General features: G+C 39.7%; 1 protein-coding gene across 1 annotated transcript; it reads left to right on the forward strand.

The window, feature by feature from the left end:
* Positions 1 to 6169: 6169 nt before the first annotated feature.
* On the forward strand, positions 6170 to 13273 carry LOC105557708. Its single transcript, XM_012005023.1, has 6 exons — positions 6170 to 6396; positions 8916 to 9026; positions 9367 to 9457; positions 9674 to 9715; positions 9782 to 9819; positions 13126 to 13273. Exons 1-6 carry the CDS (start codon positions 6170 to 6172, stop codon positions 13271 to 13273), a joined length of 657 nt encoding a protein of 218 aa, XP_011860413.1.
* Positions 13274 to 13668: the final 395 nt, after the last annotated feature.

Raw genomic sequence — 13668 nt, forward strand, 5'->3', positions numbered from 1 at the left:
GTGGAGCGACACGCGAGATACACCATGGTGGGAAAAAACTTAGGCGCGGCGGGGAGCGCGGCGCGGGCGGCGAGCGCGGCAGCGAGCGCGAGCGACGAGCGACCCGAAACATAAACATAGTATCTCGCGCGTCGCTCCACCTCCCGCTCATCGATCGATTTTTTTAAATGCCTTCCGAGTCCGGCCTACCGTCTCCTGCATCCTCATTCGCTCAAACGTGTAAATTTACTACTCAATAACTAATGTTACTTTGTACCGCAGAACATGATATTTCTCCTTAGTTTAACCCAATTTACCACTATTTTCAAAGTTGCTACTTTTGCATCAGACACCCTGTATATGTATAGTACTTTTACTAATACTTACTAGTATAAAAACTTTTTAATTGTATCTTTTTGTGTTACATATAAACTATATAAGCATACAAACTTCTGCTGTATTGTACTGTAGAATATTCCTTGAGAATGTTACTGATGTGACAGTGGAGATATACGAAACAAACGTTTATGGAGTTGTAACGGAGGCGACCGGGGAGGCGCGGCCGGAAGCAGAAAAAACTGCATACCACGCGCGAGAGAGAAGGAAATAGAGCCGCGGGTGGAAAATCGATAAACGGCGCGGTTGCCGCCGCCGCCTCTCCCCGCGCGCCTACATCCGGGGGGTATAAAAGCCCCTCCGGAGCAGGCGCTTGAGCTCGGTCGACGCTCGGAGCTCCGAGCGACAACACCGGGCAGCGGGTACCTCCGCTGCAGGTATAAGCCGGAGTTGAATGGGTGCTCCTGTCTTCGGCTATATACCAGTCCGGAGCACACAGCGGAGGCTCTACTCCGTCGTGGGCCCCGTCCCGCAGTAGCGTACGCCTAACGGGGTGCTCCTCGGCGTACACGTGCTACAAATATTTCCCGTACCGGTCTCCTGTATCCGTCCTGACTCCGTTTCCCCCGTGACAGCGGGTACCGCCGTGGTTCGCGGGGAGGGAGTGATTCCGCAGTAGCATACACCTAACGGGGTGCTCCTCGGTGTACAATCACTACTGACCCACACGCATAACGAGGCGCTGCTCGGGCGTGTTCCTGTCCTGACCTGATCCTTTTCCTGATCCTTGACCGGTGTAGAACTCAGGGGGGCAATATTCGGGTGGGAATTAATTCTAATTTGCGCGTAGGCTTCCGTAGAATTAATTCCGTCACTGTTCTCCTTTTACCGACCAGAGGATTCCATACAGACATCCTTCCTGTTTGCCGCCAGTAAACTTTCCGTATCCGTTATATACCGTATTTTATCCGTAGCATTAATAATCATATATATATTATCCGTTTCCAGTTGCGCATTATTTTCCGTATTCCGATCTAATAACGTCCTTTCCGTGCCGTATTGTAAAATCCAGATTGTTGTGTATTTCCTGTACACCTTTATTACAACTCCGGATAATTCTAATCGGATTCCGGTATTCTTAAATCCGAACGGCGATTTGTTACTCCTGATTAATCCGACCGGCCACATTATCTTTTGTACTCCGTATTCCGATCCGGCCGCGTACTCCTGTGCCGTAATATAATCCGTCTAAACATATCCTGTTTTTCTTTGTATTTTATCACAGGGCGGACTTATTGTACCTACTAATCCATTCCTTTCCTTTTATATTTCGATCACAGGGCGGACCTATTGTAATTTCCTCGATCTCATGTATCCTATCCATGAATAAACCACGCTCCTATCGTTTTCTACCAAATTAAATACTTGTACGATTTATTCCCGATCCTTCCAAGCGATTACCTCACTAAGCGAAGTAAGATCTTGTCCTCCTTTCCTGCAGACGGCCCTGGAGCTGAGCATATTCGGCACATAGGAGGAACGGGGGATTTAATTAAACCTTACACACAGCACGTCAAAACCGACCGAAAAAAAGCCAACTCTTCCAACCGTTAGTCGGAACCGCGCGTCCGACTAAGTTCCGCATTTATTCGCGTAATAAGTGATACCCGCCGGAGTCCTGTCCGGAATTCAGTACCGGGGAAGAGTTGCGCTTCGTTACAGAGTGTTTCATAAATATTCCTTTCAAATGTATTTTATTAAATTATTCTCAGAACGTTCCTTAGATATTCTTGAAAAAATATTCCATGAATATGCCAGCGAGAATGTTCACCGAATGTTATTTGTAAAAGGTAAAAACGTAGAATATACATATAAGAATGTATCAGAAACATTAATGGAATATCGCACTTAGCATTGAATAATTCCATGTCAAGTGTAATATTCCATTAACGTTTCTGATACACTCTTATATGTATATTCTATGAGCCTTTTACAAATAACATTCAGTGAACATTTTCGCTGGCATGTTCATGGAACATTTCTTTAGAAATATCTAAAGAACACTCCGGGAATAATTTAATAAAATACATTCCGAAAGAAATGTCTATGGAATACTCCATAAACGTTTGTTTTGTACATCTCCACTGTCACACCAGCGACATTCTCAAGGAATATTCTGTGACACTCCTATGCCAATTGGGTTAGGCCTATATAAATATAAAAAAAACGGATATGGATTATGGATGGATTATGGATGGATTATGGATGGATTAGGAATGGATTACTCAATGGATTAAAATAAATGGCCAACTTTCTACTATGCACACGTGTAAAGTTTATTCATGATATCGTATTTAATTATTAGTATTAACATTTTCGGCGAGTAATAAATTTTATTGTAGAAATATATATATTTTTTATTGTTTGCGTACGATTGTAGAATAGCCTTATATAGTCGGCAAAAAATTCTTATATAATTTTGTGTAATTTTTATTCAAATTTTAAAGCAAAAAGTAATACCACACATGAAAACACGTGAATTTATTATTGAAATAATTAATTGTTCGTTGTTAATATACGTGATCATTGAAGCTTTCATTATTATTTACAATAATTATTCGATAGTTCGATGGTTATTCGATTTAAGTTGTTCGTGGTAACAGAAGTTAAATAAAACAAATGTTCTGTGTTAGAACATTTGTTTTCTTTAATTTTCTCCACAAAATATTAGAATTGTTACGAATAAATATTCGAATACGTATAAAAGTTCGTAACAATTCTAACGTCAATTTACAAAAGATTTTCCAATGACTCTCTATTTTGTAATGTTAAAGATCGTTCTAAATTCGTGGCTTCTTCGCAGCTTTGCTTTGCATGCGGCGAAGTGCGCCGAAGCCGGCGACCGTGCGGCACGTAGGGCTACCATCAACTAAAAATTACGTTGCGCGTTTGCCACATCTCAACTCTGTATATAATATTTTCGAGATACAAATAAACAAAGATCGATTCGTAACATATTTAAACAAGTAATTATAACGATTCCACATACTTTTATCCAAAATTTGTTTATCTTGCGCAACAAAAAATTTGATATTTCGAAGTTGGCAGCCGTTAGAGGTGCCCGTGTATAAGCATAGGCGTTTCCCCCTTACCGCCTGCCCCGCAAGGACACTGAGCAACCTCCTTAATATGTATTCGTGTTAATTTTCTAATTTTTTCCATACGATTCATTATTTTTATTTAAAATAATAATAATTAATTTAAATAATTAATTAGAATTTAAAGAGGCCGTTTAGGACCGGGCATAGGTGTAAGTAGCCAGTTAAATTCTTTAAAAAAAATCTTTTTAGATTTTTATTAAGGGGGGAAGGGGGTTATCATATTAGATGTTACTGTGTAGCATTATTAAAATAATTTATAAACGTGAATTCACTGACGATAACACCTCCACTTACGGGGATTAACCTGTGTTTTGAGACTAGTATGTAACTGGCGCACAGAATAAGTTGGAAAAGAATACGGTATATGAATTCACTTAAATAATTTAATTTAACTGGCTACTTACACCTATGCCCGGTCCTAAACGGCTTCTTTAATTTCTAATTGATTTTATATCTTAAAGGACCTATGTTAAAATTGTAGTATTTAAATAATTAATTTAAATAATTATTATTATTTTGAATAATTTTATTTAAAATAATAATAATAATTTAAAATAATAATAATTATTTAAAATAATAATAATAATTTAAAATAATAATAATTATTTAAATTAATTATTTAAATTAATTATTATTATTTTAAATAATTATTATTATTTTAAATAAAATTTATTAAATTATTATTTTGAAGTTGCAATTTATAGTATACTCCCAGATAGCACCGAATGTTCCATGAATGTTTGTATATGATTCGAATGTTCTCTCTCAGGAATATTCGCATGGATGTGCCGTGAATGTTTCTAGAATGTTCTTCATATTCTATGAACATTCACACAGAATGCCCAGGGAATATTCGCATTAAATGTTCCCTGAGTGTCTATGGCATATTCTGAATGTTCTATGAATATTCTTACAGAATGCACGTGGAATGTACACATGGAACTTTCTACGGATATTCTTACTGAATATACGTGGAATATTAGCAGCGTATGTGCTACGAATGTTTATGGAATGTTGTAAATGTGCTATGAATATTCGCATAGAATGTACGTGGTATATTCACGAACTTCTATACGAACATACGCAGTATGTTCCATTATGTTCTAGGAATATTCTGAGTAGTTCACCGACCGCCGCTAGGCCGCGCATGGTGGCGGCCAAAAACTCGGAAGCAAAATTCAGTCTCGTAGGGTATAAAACGAGGCCCGCGAGACTGAATTTTGATTCCGAGTTTTTGGCCGTCACCAATGGTGACTCACCATGCGCGGCCTAGCGGCGGTCGGTGAATACTCAGAAGCTGGCGCTCACGCGCCCGCGCGCGTGTCGCGTAGTGCCGGTTGCCAATTTGTGCCGGCTAAAATCAAAAGGGAACCACTAAAAAATAGAATACTTTTCTTTGGGTGAAATATCTACAGCACATTACTGGAATATTTGCTGTATATTCCAGGAACATTCATAGAAATATCTACAGCACATTACTAGAATATTTGCAGTACATTCGTGTACATTCGCAGCACATTCAGATGAACATTCTAGAGATGTTTCTAGAACTTTTGAAGTGCTCCGTTGGTACATTCTATAAATATGCCTCGAACGTATAAAACGACTATTAGAAGATTCCTGGAATCTTCGAATGTTCTTGGCGTATATTCCTAGAATGTTAATGGAATGTTTTTGTGCTATTTGGGCTGTAGGATTCAGTTTACCTGTTTGGTCAGTTCTGTAGAATCCCTTTTTATTTAATAGAACGTATCGAGGAGGGTTCGATCGAACAAACGCATGTACTCGTAAGGAAAAAAAAAACGTTTAATAGGTTAGCTATCGCTTACAGTCCTTTCAGAGTTCGCGACGCACGCTCACCATGTCGAGACTTCTCACGCTTCGACCTCCTTGCACGCCGCCGTACAACACCTCCTGCTGCACATGTACAAGTCCTTTCCGAACTTACAATCCTCGCTATTGCGCACAACGTCTTGCTATACGCAAAATATCTCACTGCTCGCACAACGCTTCTCGCTCGCACACTTCGAATATCTTAATCTACTTTCTCTCTCTTCTCTCGTGCAGCACGCCATCTGCATGCAACTTCAAAATGATGCGTGAGCACGTTCGATAGAAAATTTTAGACAAAACCTGATCAGGGTGGCATAAAGATTTCCTCGATCAGGCGCTAATAGAGCAGTCCTCATTATGGCGCTGACAGCCCAGATAACAATTCTTGCGCGCAAATTTTGCTTGTCTTACGCATGCAAATTTGTATGCGATTTGCCCGAGTTTTGTCCGTAAGATATGTTCAGTCTGTGCTTTTGCACGCAAGTGGCTAGCTCGTGTATCAACGTATAATTTTGCGCGTAAATATCTATCGACTCGCGTACAAAAATGGCTCAACAGCGCAAGCAAAATTCTATCCAAGTGCGTCGTCGTAATGCCAGATGTTCGCGCGCAACATGTTTTTTGGGAGAGAATGCCACAATACGGCAACCCTGATCCAAGCACTAACAGATCCGGATCAGGCTTTCCAGAATAAGGCATGCCGTGACATTACCTGATAGCACCCGGAACAAAATTCAGGCAAACCTTAACCATTTTCTACTCGGGGAGGCGTGAAGAAATAACGAAAAGTGAAGGAGAAATGAGAGTGGAAGGAAAGGTGAAAAGGCGTGAATGGGCAGTATAGAGCAAGGAGAGTTGAGATGGAGGGGATGAGAGAGAATCGATATGAAGAAGGAAGAGGATTGGACGGGAGGATCGAGAGATCGAAGGAGGCAGAGGAGGGGAGCGACGACGGCGAGACGAGAGATCGATTGGACGGAAGCGAAGGGATTGGCGGAGGAAGTCGAGGGATCGATGGAAGCCGTGGAGGTGGTGAAGTTGGCGAGTCGAGAGATCGATGGAGGAGAGTGATGGTTAAGACGAGCAAGTAAGTGGAAGTTTCGAGAGACAGAAAGGTGGGAAGCGAAAAAGCGGAAGAAGAGGAATCGGAGGAGAGGAGAAAGCAGAAGTAAGGAGGTAGGAGAGGAAGGAGAGAAAGAGAGAGAGAGAGAGAGAGAGAGGAGGAAGGGGGTATAGTGAAGGAGTCGCGGGGAAGGAATGATATAGGAGGAAGCTTTGAGGCTAGGAGCACATGCGAGTAGTGTAATGCATGCATGCACGTGTCAATAGATAAAGGGATAGCGGATAGTACATTGACAGAACTGTTATTCCATAGAAAAGAGAGAGAGAGAGAGAGGGCGAAGAAGCGGGAGAAGAAGAGGAGAGGAGAGAGAGGAAGAGAGAGGAAGGAGGGAGAGAGCGGGAGAGAGAGTAGACGAGGATGAGAGAGGAGGAGGAGAGGAGAAGAAGAGCAGGAAGAGAGGTGCGGACGAGGGGGGAGAGATAGGAGGTGAGGAGGATGGAGGGAGAGGAGGTGGACGCGGAGAGAGAGATGGGATGGAGGAGTTGGGAAGAAGAGAGATACGTCGGAGAGCGAGATGGGGAGAAAGAAAGATAAAAGCGAAGAGAAGGCAGAGAGAAGAGGGAGGCAGGAGTTAGAGGAGAGATGGAGGAGAGGGAGAGAAGCAAAGAAGAGGAGGATGGAGGAGAGCGAGGAGATGGGAGGGAAAGGAGATGGGAGAGAAGCAGGGAAAGGGGGGAGAGAGGACAGAGGAAGGAGAAGGGAGGGGAAAGGGAAGCAGGAAGGGCTAAGATGGAAGGGAAAGGCAGAGAGAAGGACGAGAATGGGAAGGAGAGTGATGACTCAGAGGAGAAGAACTGGTGGAAGGAGGAGGAAGGGGAATCAGAGAGGGAAGCAGAAAAAGGGGAGAGAGGAAGGGAGGAAAGAAGAAGAAGAAGATTGATATGGAGAGGGGTAGAAGGAAAAGATAGGGAGGAAAGAGTTTGGAAGATAAGAAGGGCGATAAGAGATAGGTTAGGGAGACAGCCAGAAATAGAGAAGGTTATAGAAAGACAGGGAGAGGGGGAAGAATGGTAGCGATAGAAATGAAGGAGGAAAGGGACAAGGAGGTAAGGGTGTTAAATGGGAAGGAAGGGATAAGGGTAAAATGGGGAATAAAAATAGATGAAGACTTAAGTATGGATGAGAGGAAGGCGAGGTGGAGGATGATAGAGAGGGCGAGAATTGAGAGGGAGAAGGGAAGAGAGGTGAGGGTAGATAACAAAAGGATGTCGGTGGACGGAAAGGAATGGAGATGGGTAGGAGGAGAGAAGGAGAAGGGGAGGAGTGGAGGAGAATCTAATGAATAGTGGTCGAATATTTAAATTGATTGTAGGAAGGAGGGAGGAGTAAGAGATGGCTGACAGGAGGAAAAAGGAAAGAAAGGATACCGAAAGGAAGGAGAGAAGACGGATGCGGGAAGCGGGGAGTGGAGGAAGGAGAGAAAGGAGAAATGGAAGAGGAGGGGGAAGAGTGGGAGGGACGAAGGAAGGAGGGTAAGAGTTTGTAAGGTTCGCATAAGGCCTGGTCGCGGAGGGGAATAGATCTTGGAAAGGGTTCGGGAACGCTCCCTAAAAAAAGCGCCGTATGTAATCCGAAAGGAGTTAATAAAGCATATTTATCTATCTATTTAACTCGGTCCTTTTCAGATATAAATCAAATTGAAACTTTAGGAAAGACGCCATTTAGGACCTGGCATAGGTGGTGGCCATTAAATTACTAAATGAATCCATATACCGTCTTTTCCCATCCTATACTGCGCGCCGTTATTTTCCGGACATATTATATAACATAGATTTCCCCTAGGTAAGATTATTATCGTCAGTAAATTCACGTGTTCTAAAAATTGCTGAACGATTTTTGTAAATTTTTTAAATTTAATTTTAATGCTACACTTAGCATTATAAATTTACCCTTCCCCCTAATGAATTAAAATTCTTATTGCGAAAAATATTACCTCAGCCAGGATGGTTCAGATGAAATTCCTCTCATTCTACATGTTGGAACAACAACAGTACACTTTTCACATGGTATAGCCCGAGTGATCCGCAGTGCATTTCCCCAGTAATCGAGCACATGCATTCAATATGTAATTTCTAACTTTAAACTGGTTTTAAACTTTTAACGCTACTGCATTGCAAACATTTTAAATCTCAATAAAGAGAGTATATTCTGTTGCACACAGAATAAATCATAAACGGCAACTTGAATGAATTAGACACAGTCCCAAACGGACATAGTAAGAAATGGACACATGTTAGTTGCAATCTGCTAAATAAAGGTATCTATTTAAAATACTGATAGTGACCTTTTTTAATCTTTGAAGAGACGATCCAGGATCTAATATCCCATTTAATACATTGCTTGATATTCTATCACTTTTGTATTTAATATTTTTCTTTAAAATGTCTCTCATTTTTCAGACATTTTGTCAGCCGGAGACTTTTTAAACACTACATATATGTATAACTATGTATGATTATTAACTAACTTAGCTTTTATTATAGTTATCGAATAACGTGTGCATTGGATAAGAGCATATTATTAACATCAAATAAGGAAAGTACAATTCGTATTAAATTAATTAATGCTATAGAAATTCATCGAAGAACTTTCGAGTTTGTAATCTATTACTTCTCTTAACAATATTAGAATTGTTTAATTTCTTCATAATTTTCTCTCTTTTAATTATCCTGAACAAGCCTTTAATTAGATTTCACTTATTTTTATCAAATAAACATTTTATTAATTAATCAGAAAAATTTTTGTATAAATTTTTTATTCTGTATTCATAAATTTATAAATATGTTATGATTTTTATTGTTTTAAATATTTTTATTTATCTTCATAATTTTAATTAATTTATCACGATTATAAAATTGTATTGCAATATAAAGTTTCACAAATATCTATTAAAACTATTATTATAATAACATGATAAAATTTATTCTTTTAAAGGTTTTTCGAATATTTCACTTGTACATTTTCGTTGTCCTACTTTATTCTCGTTATTTTGGGGGTAGCTTCTTTGAGTATAAACTTATTCCGTGTGAGTAAAAATTACATTAATTGATATGTGCATTATTAGTCATATTGTATATTAATATGTATATGTATATGTATATGTATATGTATATGTACATGTGTGTTAATAACAATACTTTAAATCTATTTCTTTCAATCCCGAATCAAACCCGAATTATCATCATACAGGATGTATATATGTATGTATATATATGTATAAAGTTCTTTTGATTTGTTACAGCTTTTTCAAGTTGCCACTCTACCAGATCAAAAGAAAGATGTTGTACCGTTCACAATATTTATAATTGGTCATTTTTACTATATGTTTATTTGTAATTATATGGGACAGAATGTTATAGATAGTAGTACGAAAATTTTCAGAAAAGCGTAAGTATCGACGATGATTGATTCAAGAGACTTATATCTGTTAATTATATACAGAGTGTTTAAAAAAAAGTTGGGTTGGCTATATGTAGCCATGTTTTTCTCATCCAGACAAACCAAAAAGTTATGGTAAAATATGTTTCTAAACGCTTAACATTAAATAGTTAATGTCAAGTTAACCTTTGACAAGGCATGTGGGGGCTATACTCGAACGGATCCCAAACCGATTTCAAAATAGACTTCAAAGAAAGTAGATGATGTATTCAGATTTGTAGATGATATATTCAGAATTTTGTATAATTCAGTTTCACTATTTGGGAAGCATCTTAATCGATAACAGTGTCCGGTAGTAGCAACACAATGTTCAATTAAAAATCCATGAAATTCAAACAGACCCTTACATGCTCTAGTGTTGAATTTCTGTAACGGTAAGTTGACTTCAGTTTTTAATTATTAAATTAATAAATTGCAGTTATAATAAAATAATTATAACGTATAGTTATGAAAAAGATAGATATTTGCCCCTGCTTTCTGGGGAAATTAGATCCATGCGTTGTACGGTTTCGCATAGGGTTTGAAATGAGGTTTACTTATACGGTGTCAAAGATATCTATATTCTATTCATATGACTTCTTTTGTTGATAACTTTTTAATAAACAATGAGCGACGGGAAAGAACAATGGCATTGACCTCTAAGAAGGTCAAGGTCAACATTAAGGTCAACCAGACGTCGATTGGTGGGGGTTGATCAACAGTAAATATTTACCATGAAAAATATTTTTGTGACAAATATTTTTGTGGTTTTAATTAAATTTGCCTTTTTTCGAGCATATGCGAAAAGCACAAGAATACTAGTGTCCCAACTGTTTTACACAAGTTAAAAATTAAACAATAATGAAGAGTTAAATCATGGACCGATATAAATAAATATGAAATAAGAAAACGAATACGTTCGAACAGAATGTAGATAGAATATTACATGCGTTTTTATATATCATTTACATATTAGATGTAGATACATTTTATTGATTCCCCTTAGGGTTACAAGCCGTTTTTGAAGGAACGTGCCCAAACCTCTTATAACACTTTTCTCTCTATATCCACTTCTCTATGTGGCGATCGAACGAAAAACCAAGAATGTTTGGTTTTGAACCCAGGTCTTCGGATTACCAGACCAGCGCACAATCCTCTGCGCCACGATCGCCACTTCATTTACATATTATTTTATCAAATGGAATGTAATATCTCTTTTCACTAACCACAAGAGTTGGTGATTAAAGCGATAGAGAAACTTGACCAGATATTTCATTGACTACGTTTACACGCCGATTTATAATACGGTTTAATAACTACGGTATACTATCCTATCCAATTGTTTTTTCTTTTGGTCCTAATGATATAATGAGCAAAATTTTTGTTTAAAAATTTCTCAAACCTATCTTCTCTACAAAAGGAATGATATAAAAAAATTGCACCAACTATAAAAATTGTTACTATAAAAAACTATTAAAATATTATGTCCAATGATTATAGAATACGATTTTATATAGTAAAAGTTTTGAGCGTATTGTTTTACATTTCAATATTTGATGCATATTAATAAAAACATGAAAAATGTGTAAATCTATAGAAAAATTAACATTCTACATTCAATTATGTGATAACAAAAGCACAGCACCACCGCCAGGAGCGCGCGGCGCAGACAGAGGGAAAGAGTTTTTGGGAGTGAACCGTTTCCGTTCTACTCAGAGAAACAAAATATATATAGTCGTAAGATATCTGCAGCGTGCCTCATTTCCTAAGACCCACCAGTAAGATCATCACAGTGGCGACGAGGATGGGATAGAGCACAAAAGGCAAGGAAGGTAGAGTACATACCGCGTGTAGACAACCGCCGCGTAAGCAAACTAACCTGGAAAGAACAGTGTCGGACGTCCGGGAGATCCTCGCCGAAATGAAAGTGCAGCGAGAGGCGTTCGAGGATGCCCGCAAGGAGGACTTAGATTACTTATCATAAGTATAGTAATACAATATTTTGATCACATAATTAATTGCCTGGTCAAGTTTTCCTTATCAAGACCTCATGACTTGCCCCTTGTTACGCCTTATAATTTCTAATAAAAGGATAGTGGGGCATCAGTAGGCTTCCTATTAAAAATACTTAATTTTTTAACCTAATTTTTAAAGTGCGTTAAATTATGTAATCATCAAAAGTATATTCAGGTCATTGAAGTTTATCCATGATCCAGAAAACCAACTGTCATATCATATCGGCTCGCCTCTTATACTAATACAGAATGATTTTTACTTACGAGAAAGGCTAACGCGCGGTCGCCACGTCGCGGCAGTGAGTGGTTACTAGTACTATATGTTTGAGATTTCTCCAGTCATCTCATTTGTACTGCCCTCGCCATCTCACGGTTATTCGTAAGGCCCGGTGGGACCGCGTGCGCGACCGCGCGACCGTGTAACAAGCGCGTGACAGGCACGTGGAATTGGCTCCCGGGCTTGCGCGCAAGCTCAGAGAGCACCAGTCGTGTAAAAGCAGTCGTCGTAAGTTGTGGCAAAGTTCGCATCGGCAGACGAAAGTATCGTGCTCGCGCTCACGGGAACAAGTTCTATCTCAGTGCTTGTTAGCTCACATTGACAATTAGTGCTCACCCAGGGACAGACTCATAAGTTAAGTGCACAAATCGAGTGCATCGGTGTTCTGCGCAAAGGCCTCTCACTTTGTACGTGCACGCTCGCTTGTAGCCGGCCACCGGCTCAATGGGCGGCACATCCCCGACGGTCTTGTGCGAACAAGAGAGCTCGACGGACTCGCTCACCTCAAATCATACGCCTAAGTAACTCTCAACTGTATATAGTGTACATACGATTAAACATTCAACTCATTTTAAGAAACGGAATCGTAGTCATTCTCGCGACGTTGCACGTCCTTTCTCACCCCCCGATCCACTCGCAGCGCTCACGGAGATTTCGCGATCATTCGATCTCATGACGAGATTCGAATGTGAGGAAATTTCCCAAACACTACATGTTCTGAAAATATACGAGAATATGCGAAAAATAATATACTACTAAAAATGTTATAGGGATGGTCTCAGTATGGTAAATATAGTACGTTTTACAGTATAGTTTTAGAATATACGTAACAATATATTCTGATAATATACAATATATATACGAGAAATAATATACTGTAAAAGATGTTCTGAAAACATCCTAGAAATATACGAAAACGGATATACTAGAGAAGATATTATAGAGATATTCTCAGTATATTATGTACAGTACGTACATTCATAGTATGAGTATAGAATATTTGTATAATATCATGTGCTGTCTGGGTACCTCCGTGCAAGTAAAAGCTCCAGGCGCAACTGCAGCCGCCGCAAAAGCCTCGCAATCACGGCGGAGGAGGCAACCTCCACCAAATTCGTTACCGCTAGCATAAACAGCAGGAAACTTGAGCTCCAGCACGATAGTGGGTCATGCTGGACGATCATCTCCAGAGCGAACTGGAGGCTGCTAGGCTCACCGACCCTGTCGCGGAACGACAAGGGAGCAGTCAGCGCGTCGGGAGACCCGGTCGACACAGTCGGGTTCTTCACAGCAACCACAAACTGTTCCACCGGGAAGCAGATGGCCCGGTCTACGTATCGCCAGCGTCACTCAACGTGTTGGGCAACACCTGGATGACGCTGCTGAACTTGTGGAACATCCCGATCGCAACTGTCTGCAACAACATCCGACCTGAAAGCGGCAGCCAACGGATGCTGGAGGAAGACGTCAAGGCTAACTTCTCGTCTCTTTTCTCTTCCGCCTTGGGCACGTGCACCAAGACAATAA

The sequence above is a fragment of the Vollenhovia emeryi genome, unplaced genomic scaffold (genome assembly GCF_000949405.1).
Source record: "Vollenhovia emeryi isolate VEMERY1.0 unplaced genomic scaffold, V.emery_V1.0 DF939429.1, whole genome shotgun sequence".
Lineage (NCBI taxonomy): Eukaryota > Metazoa > Arthropoda > Insecta > Hymenoptera > Formicidae > Vollenhovia > Vollenhovia emeryi.

What these genes read in the sequence shown, in the direction of transcription:
- LOC105557708 (XM_012005023.1), top strand. Translation starts at nt 6,170, where the DNA reads ATGGAGGGGATGAGAGAGAATCGATATGAAGAAGGAAGAGGATTGGAC. An exon ending in ATTCATCGAAGAACTTTCGA is followed by an intron (nt 9,027 to 9,366) that starts GTTTGTAATCTA and finishes ATTCTTTTAAAG; the next exon opens with GTTTTTCGAATATTTCACTT. An exon ending in CAGATCAAAAGAAAGATGTT is followed by an intron (nt 9,716 to 9,781) that starts GTACCGTTCACA and finishes TATATGGGACAG; the next exon opens with AATGTTATAGATAGTAGTAC.